Genomic DNA, 17,500 nt, shown 5'->3' with positions numbered 1-17,500 from the left:
GGTCAAGCGTTGGTATTTAGCGTTGGAAAGCAAAAAGGAGAAAGGTCCTGCACAGGTCAGGCAGGTAATGAATTATGGAGCCGAAGGTGCGGTGCGGTGTGGTGCCGTACGTACGCACCCTGGAGCATGATGACATCCCAGATGGCCAGGACAGAGTCCCAGCAGGGCAGGCCGCTGAAGAGGGCCAGGAACCAGGGCAGAGCAAACTGCAGGCCAGACACACCACACTCCTCCTGGGGGAGGGGGAGAGAGAGAGGGGGAGGGGGAGGGAGACGGAGAGAGAGAGAGACAGAGAGAGAGAGGAGAGAGAGAGACAGACAGACAGACAGACAGAGAGAGACAGAGACACACATGGGTATGCATGGTGGTAAGAACACCAGAGGCAAGCATGACGTTGCAGACAAAGCAGAATGACACAGGAATGACCAAGTATGTATTGCTCATTGAATATGACTATCTATTAGGGTTTTCACACCTGGTACCCTTTAAGTGGACCAAACTCAGTCCTCTTTAAGTGGACCAAAAAGCGAACCGACAGCAACAGGACTCAGTTCTGTTTGTGTTCATATTGTGAGTGTATTACAAAAAGAACTGGCTGATCTTTCTGGTCCTGGTAGTCTTGGTATGTCACTCTTCTTTTTTTTAATCACACCTGGTCCTTTAGAGCCCTCCTGAAGTGATTACACCTAGTCACAAGTGTAACTTGTCAGAACTCATAAGTGAACTGTACTGAGACCATGTCAACCAAGGTCTCAGTACGGTTCGCTTCCGAGGGGTCTGGGTACGCTTTGGAGCATTCACATTAGGGGTCGACCGATACAGGTTTTTTAATGGCCGATGCAATACCGATTTTTTTTTTCATCACACTTGGCCGATATCCGATTTCCGATACCCGATATTTGGGGCCGATATGGGTTAAAAAAAAGGTTAAAAAATGACAAATATTCTAGGTCTCAAGTTAAAAATAAACATTCCTTTAACATTATCAAATTGAGGTAGAATTTGTAACATTTAAACACCCACTCTAACAATCAAGTAATGTCTAACAATCAAGTTTTAAAAAAACCTGAATGACATAAAACAATAGCTATTGCGTATCGGCCAAAACCACATGCGTATCGGCCGATACGATACACTTAAAAAATGCAAATATCGGCCCCGGCATCTATCTATCCTTAATTCACATATGCCGCAAAAATGCTGAGTCACTACTCTGAGTTCGCTTAGGTGACTGAAAGGGACCATAAGTGAACTGTACTGAGACCATGTCAACCAAGGTCTCAGTACGCTTCGCTTCCGAGGGGTCTGGGTACGCTTTGGAGCATTCACATATGTCGCAAAAATGCTGAGTCACTACTCTGAGTTTGCTTAGGCGGCTGAAAGGGACCAGGTGTGAAAACGCTGTAAGTCTCATAGAATATGACTGTGAATGTCTCATAGAATATGACTATACTGTATATGTCTCATAGAATATGACTATACTGTATATGTCTCATAGAATATGACTATGCATGTCTCATGGAATATCTCATAGAATGATCATGGCTGTGTGTGCAGAGGGTCTAAGAATACTCTTCAGAGTTCTCTTCAAGAGCCTTCAAGTGTCCTTGACATAGAAAGTCACTCAGCCATCAAGCTAAATTAAAAAATGAGATGGCACCGTTATTAAATCGAACCCACCCCACTTAATCCTGAAAAGTGTCTGAAACAGCACTCTGCAATCTCAACTGATGAGAACGGTAGCTGTGGTGCGTTTTCCATTTAAGTTAAGAGGAAATGATTCAGCGGCGTAGCGTAGCAATGGTGCTGATTTTAGGGGTCAAGTGAGGCACGTCATCATCCACTCAAGTGTGTGAGTTAAGACTGCACAGTACGCCCACATTCTCATCAACCAAACTCATATGTAACATAACAGTGACTATGCAGCATTTCTAGCTTGAATGGTGAGCCACTGTGACTACTGAGAGGGAGAGAGACAGAGAGCGAGAGAGGGAGAGAGCGAGAGAGACAGAGAGCGAGACAGGCAGAGAGAGAGGGAGAGAGACAGAGAGAGAGCCACACACACACGCACGCACACACACATGCACGCACGCACGCGCGCGCACACGCGCACACGCACGCACGCACACGCACGCACACACACGCACACACACGCACACGCACGCACACACACGCACAAACACACACACCAGGTCCTGGAGCAAGGACACTGATGGAGGCATTGGAGGGTCTAGGTGAGGACCCATTTTAATAGATGGCATAGAGGGTGATGCCCCAATGAGTAGACTGGGACAGTGAGGAGAGCAGAGGGAGGGGGAATGGTGGTGGTGGTGTGTGTGTGGGGGATTCAGAGCAGTGGAAAAATTTCAGATGAAGGTTCCAAGCCATTAAACTAATTTGCAAGTGGTAATCTTTAATTCATTGCCAACCAAACAGTGATTCAGGAAGCACAAAGATCATGTTTTATTCTCTATCCAATTTAGTGCCTGTCTGTGTGTGCGTGTGTGTCTATGCTGAGTGCCGACAATATGTTTGTATGTGTGTGCAAATGAATGAGATACTGTAGCCAAAGGGAAGATGGCTGTGATTGAAAGAGAGTAGAATGAGAGAGAGAAAGACAGATAGAGAGAGAGAGACAGAGAGAGAGAGAGAGAGAGAAACAGAGAGAGAAAGAGAGAGAAACAGAGAGAGAAAGAGAGAGAGAGAAAGACAGATAGAAAGAAAGAAAAAAAGAAAGAAAGAAAGAAAGAAAGAAAGAAAGAAAGAAAGAAAGAAAGAAAGAAAGAAAGAAAGAGAGAAAGAAAGAAAGAAAGAGAGAAAGAAAGAGTGAGCGCAAGAGAGAGAGAGAGAGAGAGAGAGAGAGAGAGAGAGAGAACTGCTAACTACTGTAAACTGCTGCTGCTTTACTTACTGTGGCTACCATCAAACTCAATAATACTGAGTACGCACACGCACACACGGACACACACGCACGCACGCACGCGCACACGAGCGCACGCACTGACCAGGTGTTGTGAGAGGGCCGGTCTCCTGTGTTTGAGTAGCTGTTGGAACACTGCTGCCTGACGCTGGACTCTGCACAAAGCAAAAACACATTGAAAGTGGTGAGCTGAATACTGCTGAATAGAGCTGAATACCTATAGCCTGGACATGTAGTAGACATAGGCTGCCTGCTTAAACTCAACACCCCTTTCACACACTGCAGTTGTTCAGGGAAAAAAAACTACAACTAACTTCCCCACACTGTCCATTTTACTTTACTTTATTTATATCATTTCAGTAGTAACCCAATAAACCACAATTGCTAACTAGGTTAAACAGTTAACTATTTTCGTCTTGTGCAGTCTTGTGCTTCTATACATTTTTTATACTTTTTTACATTGTGAGTAAAGTAAAAGCAAAATAGTTTGTTTTTTTCTGATTGGTGATGTATGGGTCATGCGTTATACACAAAGCAGTTGTTAAATCAGTCTAAGCCTAACCAAATCAGGATTTGGGAAGCTGATTTTATAGTCTTCATAGTCTAGTGTTTCTCAATGGGGGCTGTACAGATGATGTTAAAACTTTTAAAAGGACAAAGTCACTTCTTCTCATCAAGTGCTTGTGGATCACACGTACGTACACCTGAACGTGTAACGCCTGAATGACACCGAACATGGATGGCTGACGATTAGGGGGCACGTGCAACTACAATGGTTTTATAAAAATAGCAAGTCATTTTTCAAACAAACTAGCGTGCGTGAGTTGACAGTGTTTTTTTAATGTTCCAAAACACATTAGCTAATCAGAGCAAGAGAGTTCTAGCTTACAGTCACACAGCTGACTTGACTGTGCAAAAACAACACATGATGACTGATGATGAAACAACAGGGTTTGTTTTTGTAAAATCAACAGTAGTGCATGGCATGCCTTCTCATCTGAGAAGGGATCGACAATGGCTCACCCCAGACACGCACGATATTAACTAATTGCAGTTACCATGTTGCTATTAAATCCGACATCAGCAGTTTTATATCAACCAACCAACATGGCCTTATAGTAAAAGACTTAAAAGACTAAAGTTATCTTGAAAAAATCCCACTGCAATGCATTTATTTATTGATTGCAATGCAATTATACTAGTACATTGTCCATATTAGCATGAGGGTAATACGAATTTTGTATGTCCTTGTCCTCACAAAAGACTTAGCTGCCAGGAGGCAAAGCCTGTGTCTAGTGGGGTAGAGTTTTTACACCGCGCTGGAGACAGCTGAGGCTGAAAAGGGCTGATTGTTGGCAGGGTAGGCTGCTACCACCAGCCAGCCAAGGGACGTAAGTGGCTCCTGAAAGCTCCCAAGCTCCTGAAAATCACCTAATATTACATTGTGGAGGAGGTGACACGTTCGCAGTATGGTGTCAGCTTAAAAGCTTATGTCGGGGGGCACAAAAGGTTCACTAAGCACAAGCGTACCTCTCTGGCGAAAGGTCAAAGAGCTCGGGTAAGTATTTGGGCTCCCGGAAGAGAACTGCCAGGGCCCAGAAGGCTTCCTCCTCACTCAGGTGCATCAGCAGAACAGCGGCCACGCAGCACATTCCTGCAGAAAGGGGAAACAAGTCACAGACAACTGATAAGTACAACCGTGGGACAAAGGTAAATGGATATTTATTAAGAACAGTGTTTCTCAAACTTTTTCAGACCAAGGACCACTTTTTTGACAGTTGACGGGTGCTAATTTGACGTGGCGAATTTTGATGCAGATCAGTTACTTTTAATTCACATTACACAAGCCTGTCTTATTGTGGTGAAAATATGACTTCAGCTATGTTTAGCTTTGTAATAATGTTAATATAGCCTACTTCCAGCTTGGCTTGGAAAAGTAGAGATACCCTCGCTAACCACCTGAGCTCTGTGGTGGACCACCAGTGGTCCCCGGACCACACTTTCAGAATCACTGGGTTGAGAGGAATAGCCGTCATACATTCTGTGTTTAGAATGCAGAAATGTGAGGAAGTGAGTCTATTTACTGCCCTCTACTGCCCCCTACTGAACCCAAAGTTGAACTTGCATGTCTGGACATACAGCATATCTTGCCTGTATTGTATTGCTTTTTGTAGTCAATGCCATGCAAGTAGTTATTCTATGTACAGACTTGAAATGTTTTACTTGCACTGTCTCAAAATATCAAACTGATTCTTCACTCTTCTTAAACTAACTGAATGGCATGGCAGACAGTATGGTTTTATACTGGGCCGTACAGTAGGTGGATATACTATGCTGCTACAAAACTTTTCCCTGCCTGTTCACTGTACTATTCCATTTCACTTGAGCACTGTGTCATCAACAATAGTAGCACGCAATCAAAATACTTAAAAACAAGGCAAAAAATAGTAACAAAAAATCAGAACAACAGCCATCATTTTGATACCACTACATTTTTCATTCATCAGTTATTCCAATATGCTTTTCATGAACTAGCGTGATCTGAGGGCTTATCTGCGTTTCACTTTCCATGAATGGTAATGCAAAGGCATTTTTATTTCATCAGCGTGTATTGTACCTTACTGTTGAACAGATAAGCTCAGGACTCAACCCAATCAAGTAAAAGCATTGTGGGTCAGACTGTCTGTAGCCCTGTGGCTGGCCTTACCTCATGTCTCCTAGTTTTATTACATAGGCTTTTCCAGGGCAGGCCCTTACGTAAGATGCAGGTACAATGCTCAGAAATTGCAGACACTTTTCAATTATCAGTCCAAAAAAAAGTGCCCAACAAACCAAACCCTTATGGCACACTTGAAGCAGACATAGTACATTCCTATTGCTGTATACTCCTGGGGCCTATGCTCAGAAGCTAGTTTAGGAGTAAATCAGGTTAAAGGAGCACATCTGTCAATGTCAATATGCTGTTGTATTGCTCACGTTACCCTTGACTTGTCAGTACACGGTGATGCTGCATTTTTTAGCTCAGTCCTTTCCGAGATATGAGCTATAGTATTTAAAAGTCTTAAAAGGGACACTGTGTAAGATTTTTAGTTGTTTATTTCCAGAATTCATGCTGCCCATTCACTAATGTTCACTTTTTCATAAAGACTTACCACCACCATCAAATTCTAAGCATTCATTATGACTGGAAAAATTGCACTTTTCATACGTGAAAACGGGGATCTTCTCCGTGGTCCGCCATTTTGAATATCCAGAAATAGCTATTTTTAGCAGCAAAAATGACTGTACTTGACTGTCCATACTAGAAAATATTAGTTTATTACTTAGTAAACTTTGGCAATAGGCAACCCGGTTTCAATGAGCAGCAATAGTTGCAGTACCTTTTTTGGCCATTTCCTGCACAGGGTACATTTAACATAGGCCTACCTACCAAATATTTTCCCAAAAGGTATCGCTGTTTGCTTTTGTCTGCTGCTGTTGCATAACCTTTTGGATGTTATTGGGAATAAATCAAGACGTTTTTTTGAAATGTAAACAAACACCCGCCCCCCATTACAATGACCAGGATCTCGGAAAAGGCTGAAGAAAAAAAAGTCTCAGGTACTGACAAGTCCACGGTAGAGTGAGTATTACAACTGTATGTTGAAATTGGCTGAAGTTACCCTTTAAGTTAAGAGGAAAATCATTGAATAGACCTGAATGGAGTCCTCATGTTCTTAAGAAAATGAGGACTCCAGGCTCTTCTATTAGATGATTTACCTCTTAACTTAACCTGGTTTACTCCTCGACCAGTTTCTTAGAGTAGACTCCTGTACTCTCTCTGCTGGAGGTGCTAAGCCACACCTTACCCTGGCTGTAACCCTGGGGATTGAACTTGGTGTAGACGGTGAGGACTCGAAAGAGCTTGGCCTGCCCCTCGATCGCTTCAGGACTCTCCCCCATGAGAGAGCGATGTGTCGGAAAGGATTTCTCTGCAAGGAAAAAAAAAAACCAGTGGTTTACAGTTAGAACTGCAGAACAAGTCATCATCAATAAAACGCCAATGGCAGACTTGTAGTAGAAGCTGGAACCTTAAACTCTGTACCTATAACAAGAGTAAACCCCGAGCACTTGAGCCTGAGCTTTTTTATTTTATTTTTTATTCCATTGTTCCATTTTGTTCATTGTCCTTTCACTTTATCACTACCCTTTTCAATTGGCTGGCTCTTTTTGTTCTGTTTTTATTTCCCCCTTTCTTTTTCCCCCATTTGTTTTCTTGTAGGGTAGGGGGGATGGCTGAGGTTGCTTTTCTGTATTTTCTTTTTTCCCCCCTGTGTACAACCCAAAACAGAGAGGAATATGTTGTATTATTATTTTGTAAAATGTCTTCTCACTTCCAATAAATATCATTTATAATAAATATTCATTCAAAACCATAAAACCACCATTAACATCAATTTCACCATTTTCATTTGAAAGGTTGCTTATTCGACTCTCGACCCGGCAGGTTGGTGGGGGGAGTAATTAACCAGTTTCCCCCAGCCACATCCATGACAGAGGTACAGTATGCTGAGCATAGTACCGCCCTGCCGCACTGCTCTCTTGGGGTGCCATTTGGGGCTGTCTCCTTGCACAGGTAAGGCATGAATGCAATTTTGTTGTGTGCGATTAGGACTCTGTGCTGTGGAGTGCTGTGTCACAATTGACAATGGGAGCTTCCCAGTTGGGCTTTCACTTTGAGGTACTGTATGATGCAAGGGCTCTAAATTATTATTTTTTTCATCACCAGCCAAAATGGATGTTAATCTTACTAGCCAAACACACTCGCACTAATGGGTCAAAGTGGCTACTAGTAAGTTGATCTTTTCTACCAGCCAAAATGAAATTTCACCAGCATTTGGCCGGTTGGCTGGTGTTAATCTACAGCCCTGGATGTAATGGAAGAGAGCATCTAACCTACAGGGTGACTAAATATGAGGACTACCTTGTGTTGCTTTAAGGACCACAAAGAGGCCCTTAGGATTGATTGTTTACATGTATTGCCATTTCAGCAGCTATGGCAATATCATGGCCAATAGAAATAGAAAACACATCACATTTACAAAACTAACAACCATATAAATGAAGAGATTCTATACATTTTTTTTTTTTTTTTAAACATCAATACATAAGAGGCCCTTAGGCCTACTACTCACTGATCTCCAGTGCCATGTGGTGGAAGAGAGCCACCTCCTCCCCACAGAAGCCCAGAGCAGCAGGGGCCGAGGCTGGGGAAAGGGATGGGGCAGCAGGGGCCAGGGCTGATGAAAGAGATGGGGTCTGGCTGGAGACACTGAGGGCAGACAGGATGCTGTACTCACTCAGCCCCAGATCCACCAACGGCTGACGGATCTCATCCAGGCATGTCTACAGTACAAGGGGATAATGTGCATATTTCATCAGTCTCCAACCACAATGGTCAGCTATGGGACAAGTAGGATGAATGTGTTATAGGCCTAGAGTTTAAAAAAAAAAAGTATTTCCAAAACATTTCCTGATTTGCTGAAAACATTTGCACTTCTCATAGGCCTATGCAAGTTATGTATTTCAAAAGCCTGAACCTGGTAGTTGAAATCATGGGATCCGTTGTAGGAGTCGAGGTTGAGTAAGCACTTCCACACTCTTCCTCTCAAAGATGAAGGAATACCCATTCTGATGAAGCGCTCAATCTGCACGAATAAACGGGGGGTGTTATTTGTATAGCATTCTTTTTCACAATGACTTGGTCGAAGGTTATGGATTGATTTAGATCCGTATTGAATGAACACTCGTGCAGTTGGATGGATAAAGGCCGTAGGCTAATTAACCACAATTCCTTCATTAAGGCTGCATGAAAACAATACCTGGCTACGACAAATGAAACTCGAACCGTTCCAATAGCTCAACAGTTCGCATAACTGCTTCACCCTCAATGCGTCTGGTTCTGGATAACTGCGAGAGAAAAAAAGTTGATGTAGCAGAATTGCTGTTAAATTTGTAGGGTCTTGTCTTTTGACATCATGCAGATTCATGCACCAAGGCGGAAAATAATTGACTACCTGTAGTCATGAGATCTGTGTTGAAGCTTTTGCTCCTTCTTTTTGCTGAGCGCAAAACCAAATTCATCAAAACCAACGCTACTTGTGCGTCGTTTGACAAGGGGCGTCCTGTTGAAAGAACTACTGCTCCTTCTCCTCATTCTGAAAGCTATTTAACAAACTATGTGATGAGTTTTGTATTTGTGTTATATCTTCAATTCAAGTCAAAATCAGAGTTTCTGTTTTGTTGTTACTCGTTCACTACAGCAGCGACATTCAAAATAACCGGGTCAGCTGGGGCGCGCCCACTCAGTAACTGATTGACATAGAAATTGTCCAGTGCGCATTGTCATTGGACGGGCCCGAACAAATGCATTTTACTTTCGACCCAGGGCGTATACTTGTGAAGATACCGCGTCACCTACTGGAGCGGAGTGCGAGACTCAGCAAACTACTGTAGTCCTTCCAAAATTAAATGTAAAAAAAAAACTTCCAAGAAATAATGTATATTGTGAATTTATAATGAGAACTAGATGTGTAGCTCTTTACATTTGTTGTTTTTATTTTATACATATTTTCATATCCAAAACGAGCGCAATCATGGCGTGCGCCAGAGAGAGGTTCAACTGCGTCCAGCAGATGGCATGTTCTTACTACTTATTCAGTGATGACTGAGGGATCAATATTTCAACCCATTGGACACCTTTGTGTTGCATGCATGACACAACATTAAAATAATAAGCACACAAATAAAAAACATTGTCAATTGGCTGTTGATTTTTTTTATTAGCTCTGCAAGAACTTACATTGCATTTTGGTTAATATAACAAAAAAACAAACATATTATATAAAGCATATAAAACCATACAGTAACACACTTTAATACTGTTTAACATTCACACATTAAGCCCTGGCCGCCCAGGTCCTCCATGTTTGGACAGACATAGTAAGCAAGCTGCTCACTTAATGTTAAAGAACTACTGTCATTTACAACGTCTATAAAATAAGTGTCAATTAGTTGGAAGAGTCCTCTTTCCAGTACGGTGACGTCGCCAAACCATTCAGTCAAATAATATCTGGGTTTTTTTCACGGCTGCAGGAGTGTGCATGTCTTGTCACAAGTGAAAATGACGGACTTTTAAAGTGTGCAAAGTAAAAACAGTGATTGGTTCTGCAGGAAAAGTGTTTGTATGTGTGAGGTTGACTTTAAAATGGAGGGAACACTGGATGGCCTCATGTGGCAAAAAAAGAAAAGGAAAAGTACCCTAAAACAGCACAAAGAGTTAATATAAAATATTTTGGCACAAAAAGGTGACATTCTTTTTTTTTCCTCTCACAACTGAGAAAAAGTCTTTCATTTCTTTTTTTATGTATTTTCTTTTCAAGTGCATTTAGGGTTTGTTGGAAAGAAGAGAGTCCTCACATATCTGCATAGCAGCGTAGCACTTAAGGGTCAAAGATCTGTGGTGGTGGTGGTTGTGGGGAGGTGATCAAAGGGGTGTCAAAACTTGGGGTCATGGGGGTAGTAACAGGGGGTCTGTTTTTGGGGGCTGTTCAGTTCAGTTCAAGGGACGGTGACTTGGAAGGGGCTCCCTGGGACGGTGTCCTCTCCCCACTTGACGATGACCATGTAGTTGGCCTTCTCCCGCACCGTGTAGGTGACGTTGTAGAGCCGGTTGCCCACGTGCTTCACGTACACCTCTTCGCACGGAGTCCTGGGACCGTGCACACCAACCATCAGCATGTTGGTACCTACAGCAATGGAGGAAAAAAGAGTGTCATTTCAGTGTCCAAGTGTTTAAGTGTTAGACATATAAATGTGTGTGTGTGTGCGTGTGCATGTGCGCGCGTGCATGTGTGCGTATGTCCACGTGTATCTGCATGTCCATGTGCCGTCTTCCTCTCACCTGCTTTGCTGCAGTCCACCTGGAAGGTGTTCTTCTGCCCCAGCACGGCTTTGGAGAGGCCGGGCCCTCTGCACACCACCTTGCTGGCGTCCGATGCAAGCTTGGCCACGCTGCTACCGCCACCGCCGCTGATGCTGCTGCTGCTGCTACTGGCTGCCATGGCGCTGCTGCTGTAGCCCCCGGCAATTTTGGAGGTCCTGGTGAGCGACTCCACAAGCACTGTGGAGGTCTCATGCAGGCTGTGGCCTCCTGACAGACGTGCACCTGAGGGGGGAGAGATGGAGACAGAGAGCGTTGCGTAAGGACTGGGAAACAGACAGGGAAGGAAAAGGCATAGCAAGGCATAGCAAGGCAAGGCAGTCACGACTCCACAACATTACATAATCCTTCACATTGCCAAGGAAACCCCAACCAACACACACAAGAGTAATGCGGAGTGCTGCAAAAGCACTTGAGAGAGATGGAGAAACAGAGAGGAAGAGAGAGAGAGAGAGAGAGAGAGAGAGAGAGAGAGAGAGAGAGAGAGAGAGAGAGAGAGAGAGAGAGAGAGAGAGAGAGAGAGAGAGAGAGAGAGAGAGAGAGAGAGAGAGAGAGAGATGCATCGAGAGGCTTTTGCAACAGAGAGACTGCTCTCTGCAATACTTTTTATTCTTTTCATTCACCTGGGGGCTACTCTGCTGCACCTGAGGATGCTTTTGAAGTGTTCGTCTCTATTTATCAGAACAAAATAGATCCCACGTCTATGTATTTCATGGTCTCCCTGACACAGAGCCTTCTCAAAGCCCATTGTATCCAATGACGACTAGCCCACTTCAGTTAAAGATAGCTCATCCATTTATGTAACTTTCAGAACTCACCAATTATGCAACCCCTTTGTGCGGATGTTGGAGAGGTGAGAGCAGCAGTGCTGCAGACAATAGTCTTGTTTGCATGCATTGCAGGCAAGCGTTTTACCTGTAACTTTGGCTTTGAAAGGGCTGCCCACGATGTGTTGTGGTCCGCCGTACTTGATGGAGATGAGATAGTTGCCTGGTGCCATGGGCGTGTAGGAGATCTTGTAGCCCTCCGCACACTCCATGCAGTCCATCTTGGCCTTGGAGGGCCCGTCGATGGTCACCGACAGGGCACCGGACCCGGCGTTGCAGGTGTTCACCACAAACTCGGTAGGCACGCCTACAAGACACAAAATGTGGTTATCACAACAGGTTACATGTATATGTTGCCATATCCTAAACAAATACAAATTATTTTTTTTACTATGACGTTGACCCATGAGACACAGCACGTTTTCATAACAGGATCAATCTTTTCCTATCCTAAGCATATACTGAGAAACAATAAGGAATGAAAAAGGTTTTACATTTGCGTTGCATTGCAAAAAAAATAATTTTACAAGAATGATGTTGACAGAGGGGGCACTAGCGAGTCACCAAAAGCCAAAGCTGTGTTATCTATGGCTCTAACAGAAGCAGAAATGGGTCAAGCCGATTCCACTCATATACTATTTATTGAAACCAGGACTGTGGAACTGAATTACCCATTGCTGGGACAACATAAGTTTCCTGATTCTGATTTTCAAAAAAATATGAGAACAGTTTATGAGCAGTGCTCTAAATTAACACCAGCCAACCGGCCAAATGCTGGTGAAATTTCAGTTTGGCTGGTAGAAAAGACCAAATCACTAGCCACGTTGACCCATTAGTGAGCATGTGTTTAGCTGGCAATTTAAGCATCTACTAGCCATTTAGGCTGGTGATGGAAAAAAGTTAATTCAGATCCCAGTTAATGAGAGATGGAAGGATTGGGCCGGGATGTTGGTTGTATTGGAGACCTTACCTGTGCAGCCTCCCTGAAGCCCAGGCCCGAAGGCGGACACTCGGCCGGGATCCGCGGCCTGGTCAGGCTCCCCCACGCGCACGTTGAAGGGACTACCGGGAATGTGGCTACCGTTGAACTTAACGTCGATGGAGTGAACACCGTTCTCCCGTGGAATGAAACGGATTGCATTCTTGTCTAGAGAGAGAGAGAGAAAGAGAAAGAGAAAGCCCAGTGAGTGAGGATCTGTTCTGTCTAACTCAATCCTTTGTTATAGTATGAATATACAGTAGCATTTTGTACCATGCAAAAATAGTGAACACTCAAGAGCGTTCTTGTTATTAATACTGCATGCTAAAAGTCTATTTGCCTTGGAATCACATGCTGCTTTGCATAGATACTATTCTAATAGTATACTATTCTTCATGACTTTTTAACTAGGTTTTTTGTTTTATTTTCGTTTACAATCTGTTTTTATGTTTTATTATTGCTTCTCTCTGTACAGTGTCCTTGAGTGTTTTGAAAGGCACTTTCAAATAAAATGCTTTCATTGTCATTATTATTATTATTATACATGTACATATACATATACATATACATTACTCCTGTCCTGTCCTGCCGTGATGGTCCAGGTGACTCACCGCTATCCAGATCTGAGACGTAGCACTCCTCAGCGCGGCCGGATGGCGTGTGCACCTTGGCGTCCACCACACCTCGAGCCCCGTTCCTCTGCACTGCGAAGGTGGCTTCCTGATTCACCTTCAGGTCCTTCTCCTGAGAAGAGAAGAGGGCATCAAGACACAATATTTAGTGGCCAGTAGATAGACAGGGTTGCAGCAGGACATGACATTTAGATATTTAGTGGCCAGTACATAGAGGGCGCTGCATCAAGACAGGACATTCAGATATTTAGTGGCCAGCCAGATGTGGCCATGTTTGTACTGAGGCCAAAACAATGGATTATGAGGATTACATGTGGCTGTATTGCTGCGATACCAAGGAGGAGGATGATGGCCTGTATGTGTGTGTGTGTGTGTGTGTGTGTGTGTGTGTGTGTGTGTGTGTGTGTGTGTGTGTGTGTGTGTGTGTGTGTGTGTGTGTGTGTGTGTGTGTGTGTGTGTGTGTGTGTGTGTGTGTGTGTGTGTGTGTGTGTGTGTGTGTGTGTGTGTGTGTGTGTGTGTGTGTGTGTTTATTACCAGTGTGCCTGTGGGTATCAGTGTGCCTGTGCAAATGTGCGAAGGCTAAACAGACTGCTTTAAGGGCTGCACGCCAGAGCCAGAGCATGAGCCAGCCGTGCAGGCAGCCCAGGAATCTGGTGATGAGTGGGGTGAGATGCTGGTGTGTGCGCCAGTGAGTGACTGAGAGAGTGTGCAGGGATGCTGACAGGGGGGGGACACAAAGGGCTCAGTTGTCCTGGGCCCAGGGAGAGAGGGGGCCCAGAATTGGGTCCTCATTACATTGTATGTATTAAGTGGGGGAGCCCATTCAGATGTCTTTTTTCCTGGGCTGGAGTGTGTACCAGTGAGTGACTGGGAGAGTGTGTGGATTTGTGGGTTCATCTAGATAGAATTACCTGCTTGCGCAACCTGGCGCTTAGCGCCTGATGTAGGTGAGAGTGCGTAACAGAGAGAAGAAGAGACACACACAGAGACACAGTGAGTTAGTCATCTCATCTCATCTCATCTCATCTCGGGGCGAGATTAACAGGGGACCAGCTGGGAATGAGGTGTGAGTAAGACTGAGAAGGGTGGATTGGTCAACCAGGCAGCTAGAGATGCAAGCCAGCGAGAGGGGATCTTTATTTCTGTACGTACTACTTGAGATGGGTAGTCTTAGCCTTATGAGGGTTGATCTGGAAAGACGGTGTGGCATAGTACGGGTGTGACAGGCAGACAAGAAAGGGGGTGTTGTGCCGATATAAGCTACCCGTTGAACTGAGCTACCAACAGGGCTTGAAAACGAAATTATTTTTCAATCGTTCCGTTCTGAACGGTTCAGGTAGGCCTTTATTTAACGTTTCCGTTCCTGAATTCGTTCCGCCACCAAAATTTCGTTCCTGAACCGGTTCGGAACGCAAAATATCGTTCGTTCTTATCGTTCCCGGAAATGTTTTGCGGGCCTATCAAGTTTATTTTTATGGACTGTATCTCATACCTAGAATAGGCGTACCCATTAGTATTTGCCCTTACACAGTAGCTACTCTATCCCCAAAAATAATAGGCTAAATCACAGGCGGCATCCAAAAACATTCAGATCTCACATTCTGGATACGTGCTAAACTCCTTACCTGGCTGTAAGATTTATCAATATGGAGATCTTGCGCTATAATTCCTAACCCTGCATGGTGTAGATATGGTGTAGCTGGTCTGTTGCTGACAAATAACTCCAATTTCCTGTTTAACTCTACAGCGCAAACACTTCACTGTATGCTTCAGGGTATGCTTTTGTGAAATTTTATAAAATATATAGAGAACGAAATAAACCGTTATTAACCGGTTTTGTGGATTTCAGAATAACGTTTCTGTTCAGGAACAGTTGAAGACCATTTCGTTTTCGTTTCTGTTTCTGTTCCTCATAAAATTGCGTAAAATTCCGTTCGTTCCCATTTTCGGTTTTCGTTCCTTGAACCGGTTCGAAGCCCTGGCTACCAAGCCAATACTATGCACCAGTTGGGGTTTGGGCTATGTGAACAGCCTATTCTTCCCTACAAAGACAAAGTGCATAAACCACCCCAACATTGAACTGAGAAAAATGCATTCAAAGTATTGCCATTAGGTCAGATTTTGTAGTTACTGCAAATTTAACATAGCAATATCTCTAACACGGGGTATCTTTGGACCATAAGGTTTTGTCAGAAGATAAAGGAGATTTTATGAAGACCATTTCAGTCTAAAATCAATTGTGAGTGACAAACTATGTAGTTACTGCACTTTGCCTTTGTAGGGCAGTGTTGGTTGCTCATCTCGACAAAGCAGCCCATCTTGACGAAAGGGGGGGGGGGGGGGTGTTTATGCTTGCACGCTGAGCTCTTGTTAGCCTGCTGGAGGCTACAGTAGAAGGCCAGCTACCGGAGCTCCAGGGCCCCAGGAGAGGGAGCCCCTAATAGCCAGTGACCCAGGCCAGCTCAGCCCTCTGCTGGGACAGCTAATCCCAACGCAGCCTCCACGCAACCTCATAATATTATGGGGCTCCTATGGTGAGCCCTGCTCGGGGGGTATGGGTGCGGGGGGTGGGCAGGGAAGCCAAATGAAGGGGAGACAAAGGGGGTCAGTTAACCCAGGCCCAGGGACAGGGAGAGAGGTGCCCCAAAACCGGGTTTCCATTTAATTTAATTCAATTGGGTATGTGTTGGATGGGGGCCCCCTTTCCGATGACTTTGTCCTGGGCCTGAGAAAAGCTGTCAGCTGTCACTGGGTATGGGAGTGATGATATGGGGTTGGTTGGGGGTGAATGACGACTAGGGGGTCTCACTACAGATGAAGCATACTGTAAGGACAGTAAGTGGGTCAGTTTGGCGCACTGCAGGTTCTCTCTTTGTAGGCTTAGTATAAGTAGAAGCAAAGATACTTGAATGCTGTTCAAAAAAAGCAATGGGTGACTAATACTCTACACTACTTAACACTACACAATTACTTTGAAAGTGGTGACAATCACTTTCAGTATTAAAAAAAAACACGTATAGTTCTTTGTTGTGGAGAGAGGTTTCATGTTGTGTGCGTGGGAGGATAGTGGGAGTAAAGATCTCTCTCTCTCTCTCTCTCTCTCTCTCTCTCTCTCTCTCTCTCTCTCCACCCACCTGCAGGCTCGTGACGGTAAGTCGGCGTGCGTCGTCCGACAGGGACGCCACAGGCACGATGAAGGGGCTGTCGGGGATGTGCTCGTTGTTGAACTTGATCGACACCTCATAGTCGCCTGTTGGGAGACACATCAAGCACAGAGAGAGACAGAACAACATGAGAATTAAGGCCTGTAAGCAGAACAACATAAAATGGGTGGCCAAGAAAGGTATAAGTACAACGTTTCAACCTCAAACGGTCTTCGTCAGGTGTAGGCTACCTATATACCTGACGAAGACTGTTTGAGGTCGAAATGCACAAAGACCGTTTGAGGTCGAAATGTTGTGTTGAATAAATCGGTGAGCAGCAACAGTGTGCAGATTTTTCCTTCTTTTTCTACACGTCTTTGTTTGCTCCAGCACCTTTTTTACTGGATGTGCGCGCATCCCTTACACTACTTTTGGCCAAAAAAGTCTAACATGGAGTTGCATGATATGCACATGGAAGAAGGAAGAATAAGTGTCTCCTACTAACTCTATGAGTGCGTCTTAATATGTGACCTTGCCTCCTCCACTTGCGCTTGTCTCCTCGCCCCGCCTCCTGGCCCCTCCTCCGTGGAGAAAACGATAAAGTTTCCCAGCTGTCAGCCTAGCCACAACAACTTTTGAGGGACTGTTTTTCATTCACCATAACAATTGCAAACGAGAAAAAGACTCTACAATTGAGCTTTTGCAAGATATTGAAATATAATGCTGTTGTCAGTGATGTCATCATGACGAGAAGCGAGTGGAGGAGGCAAGTGGAGGAGGCAAGGTCCCATATTAAGATGCACTCTATGTATCGTGATCATGTTGACGGCAAACTAAAAGACACTGTTATTTGCGTACCTGGTTCTTGTACAATGTAGGTAACTCCACAGGAGCCATCCTTGCGGTCCTCAAAGGAGATCTCAGCCTTGCTGGGGCCTTCCACTGCGATAGACAGGCCACCCGCACCAGCCTCTCGGGTCCACACGCTAAATTCAGCTGCCGTGAGGGAAGGAGAGAG

General features: G+C 44.4%; 2 protein-coding genes across 3 annotated transcripts in view; both read right to left on the bottom strand.

Moving 5' to 3' along the window:
• si:ch211-266k8.4 (TBC1 domain family member 10B) overlaps window positions 1-9,203 on the bottom strand; it is a 76,967-nt gene extending 67,764 nt beyond the window's left edge. The window contains exons 1-8 of the mRNA XM_063196378.1: window positions 8,977-9,203; window positions 8,782-8,869; window positions 8,500-8,607; window positions 8,095-8,305; window positions 6,769-6,891; window positions 4,451-4,574; window positions 3,006-3,075; window positions 119-233 (exon numbers count right to left, since the gene is read on the bottom strand). Coding sequence (XP_063052448.1) covers window positions 119-233; window positions 3,006-3,075; window positions 4,451-4,574; window positions 6,769-6,891; window positions 8,095-8,305; window positions 8,500-8,607; window positions 8,782-8,869; window positions 8,977-9,116 — 979 coding nt within the window. The 5' untranslated portion in view covers window positions 9,117-9,203. The remainder of the gene's footprint in view (window positions 1-118; window positions 234-3,005; window positions 3,076-4,450; window positions 4,575-6,768; window positions 6,892-8,094; window positions 8,306-8,499; window positions 8,608-8,781; window positions 8,870-8,976) is intronic.
• A 525-nt stretch (window positions 9,204-9,728) lies between these two features.
• LOC134447359 (filamin-C-like) overlaps window positions 9,729-17,500 on the bottom strand; it is a 38,975-nt gene continuing 31,203 nt past the window's right edge. For both annotated transcript variants that reach the window (XM_063196791.1, XM_063196792.1), the window contains 7 exons: window positions 17,341-17,478; window positions 16,474-16,589; window positions 13,319-13,451; window positions 12,699-12,875; window positions 11,817-12,035; window positions 10,863-11,126; window positions 9,729-10,707 (listed from right to left, as the gene is read on the bottom strand). In XM_063196791.1, coding sequence (XP_063052861.1) covers window positions 10,520-10,707; window positions 10,863-11,126; window positions 11,817-12,035; window positions 12,699-12,875; window positions 13,319-13,451; window positions 16,474-16,589; window positions 17,341-17,478 — 1,235 coding nt within the window. In that variant the 3' untranslated portion in view covers window positions 9,729-10,519. The remainder of the gene's footprint in view (window positions 10,708-10,862; window positions 11,127-11,816; window positions 12,036-12,698; window positions 12,876-13,318; window positions 13,452-16,473; window positions 16,590-17,340; window positions 17,479-17,500) is intronic.

The sequence above is a fragment of the Engraulis encrasicolus genome, chromosome 4 (assembly GCF_034702125.1).
Source record: "Engraulis encrasicolus isolate BLACKSEA-1 chromosome 4, IST_EnEncr_1.0, whole genome shotgun sequence".
In the NCBI taxonomy this organism is placed as follows: Eukaryota; Metazoa; Chordata; class Actinopteri; order Clupeiformes; family Engraulidae; genus Engraulis; species Engraulis encrasicolus.
This window is presented reverse-complemented; position numbering and strand designations above follow the sequence as displayed.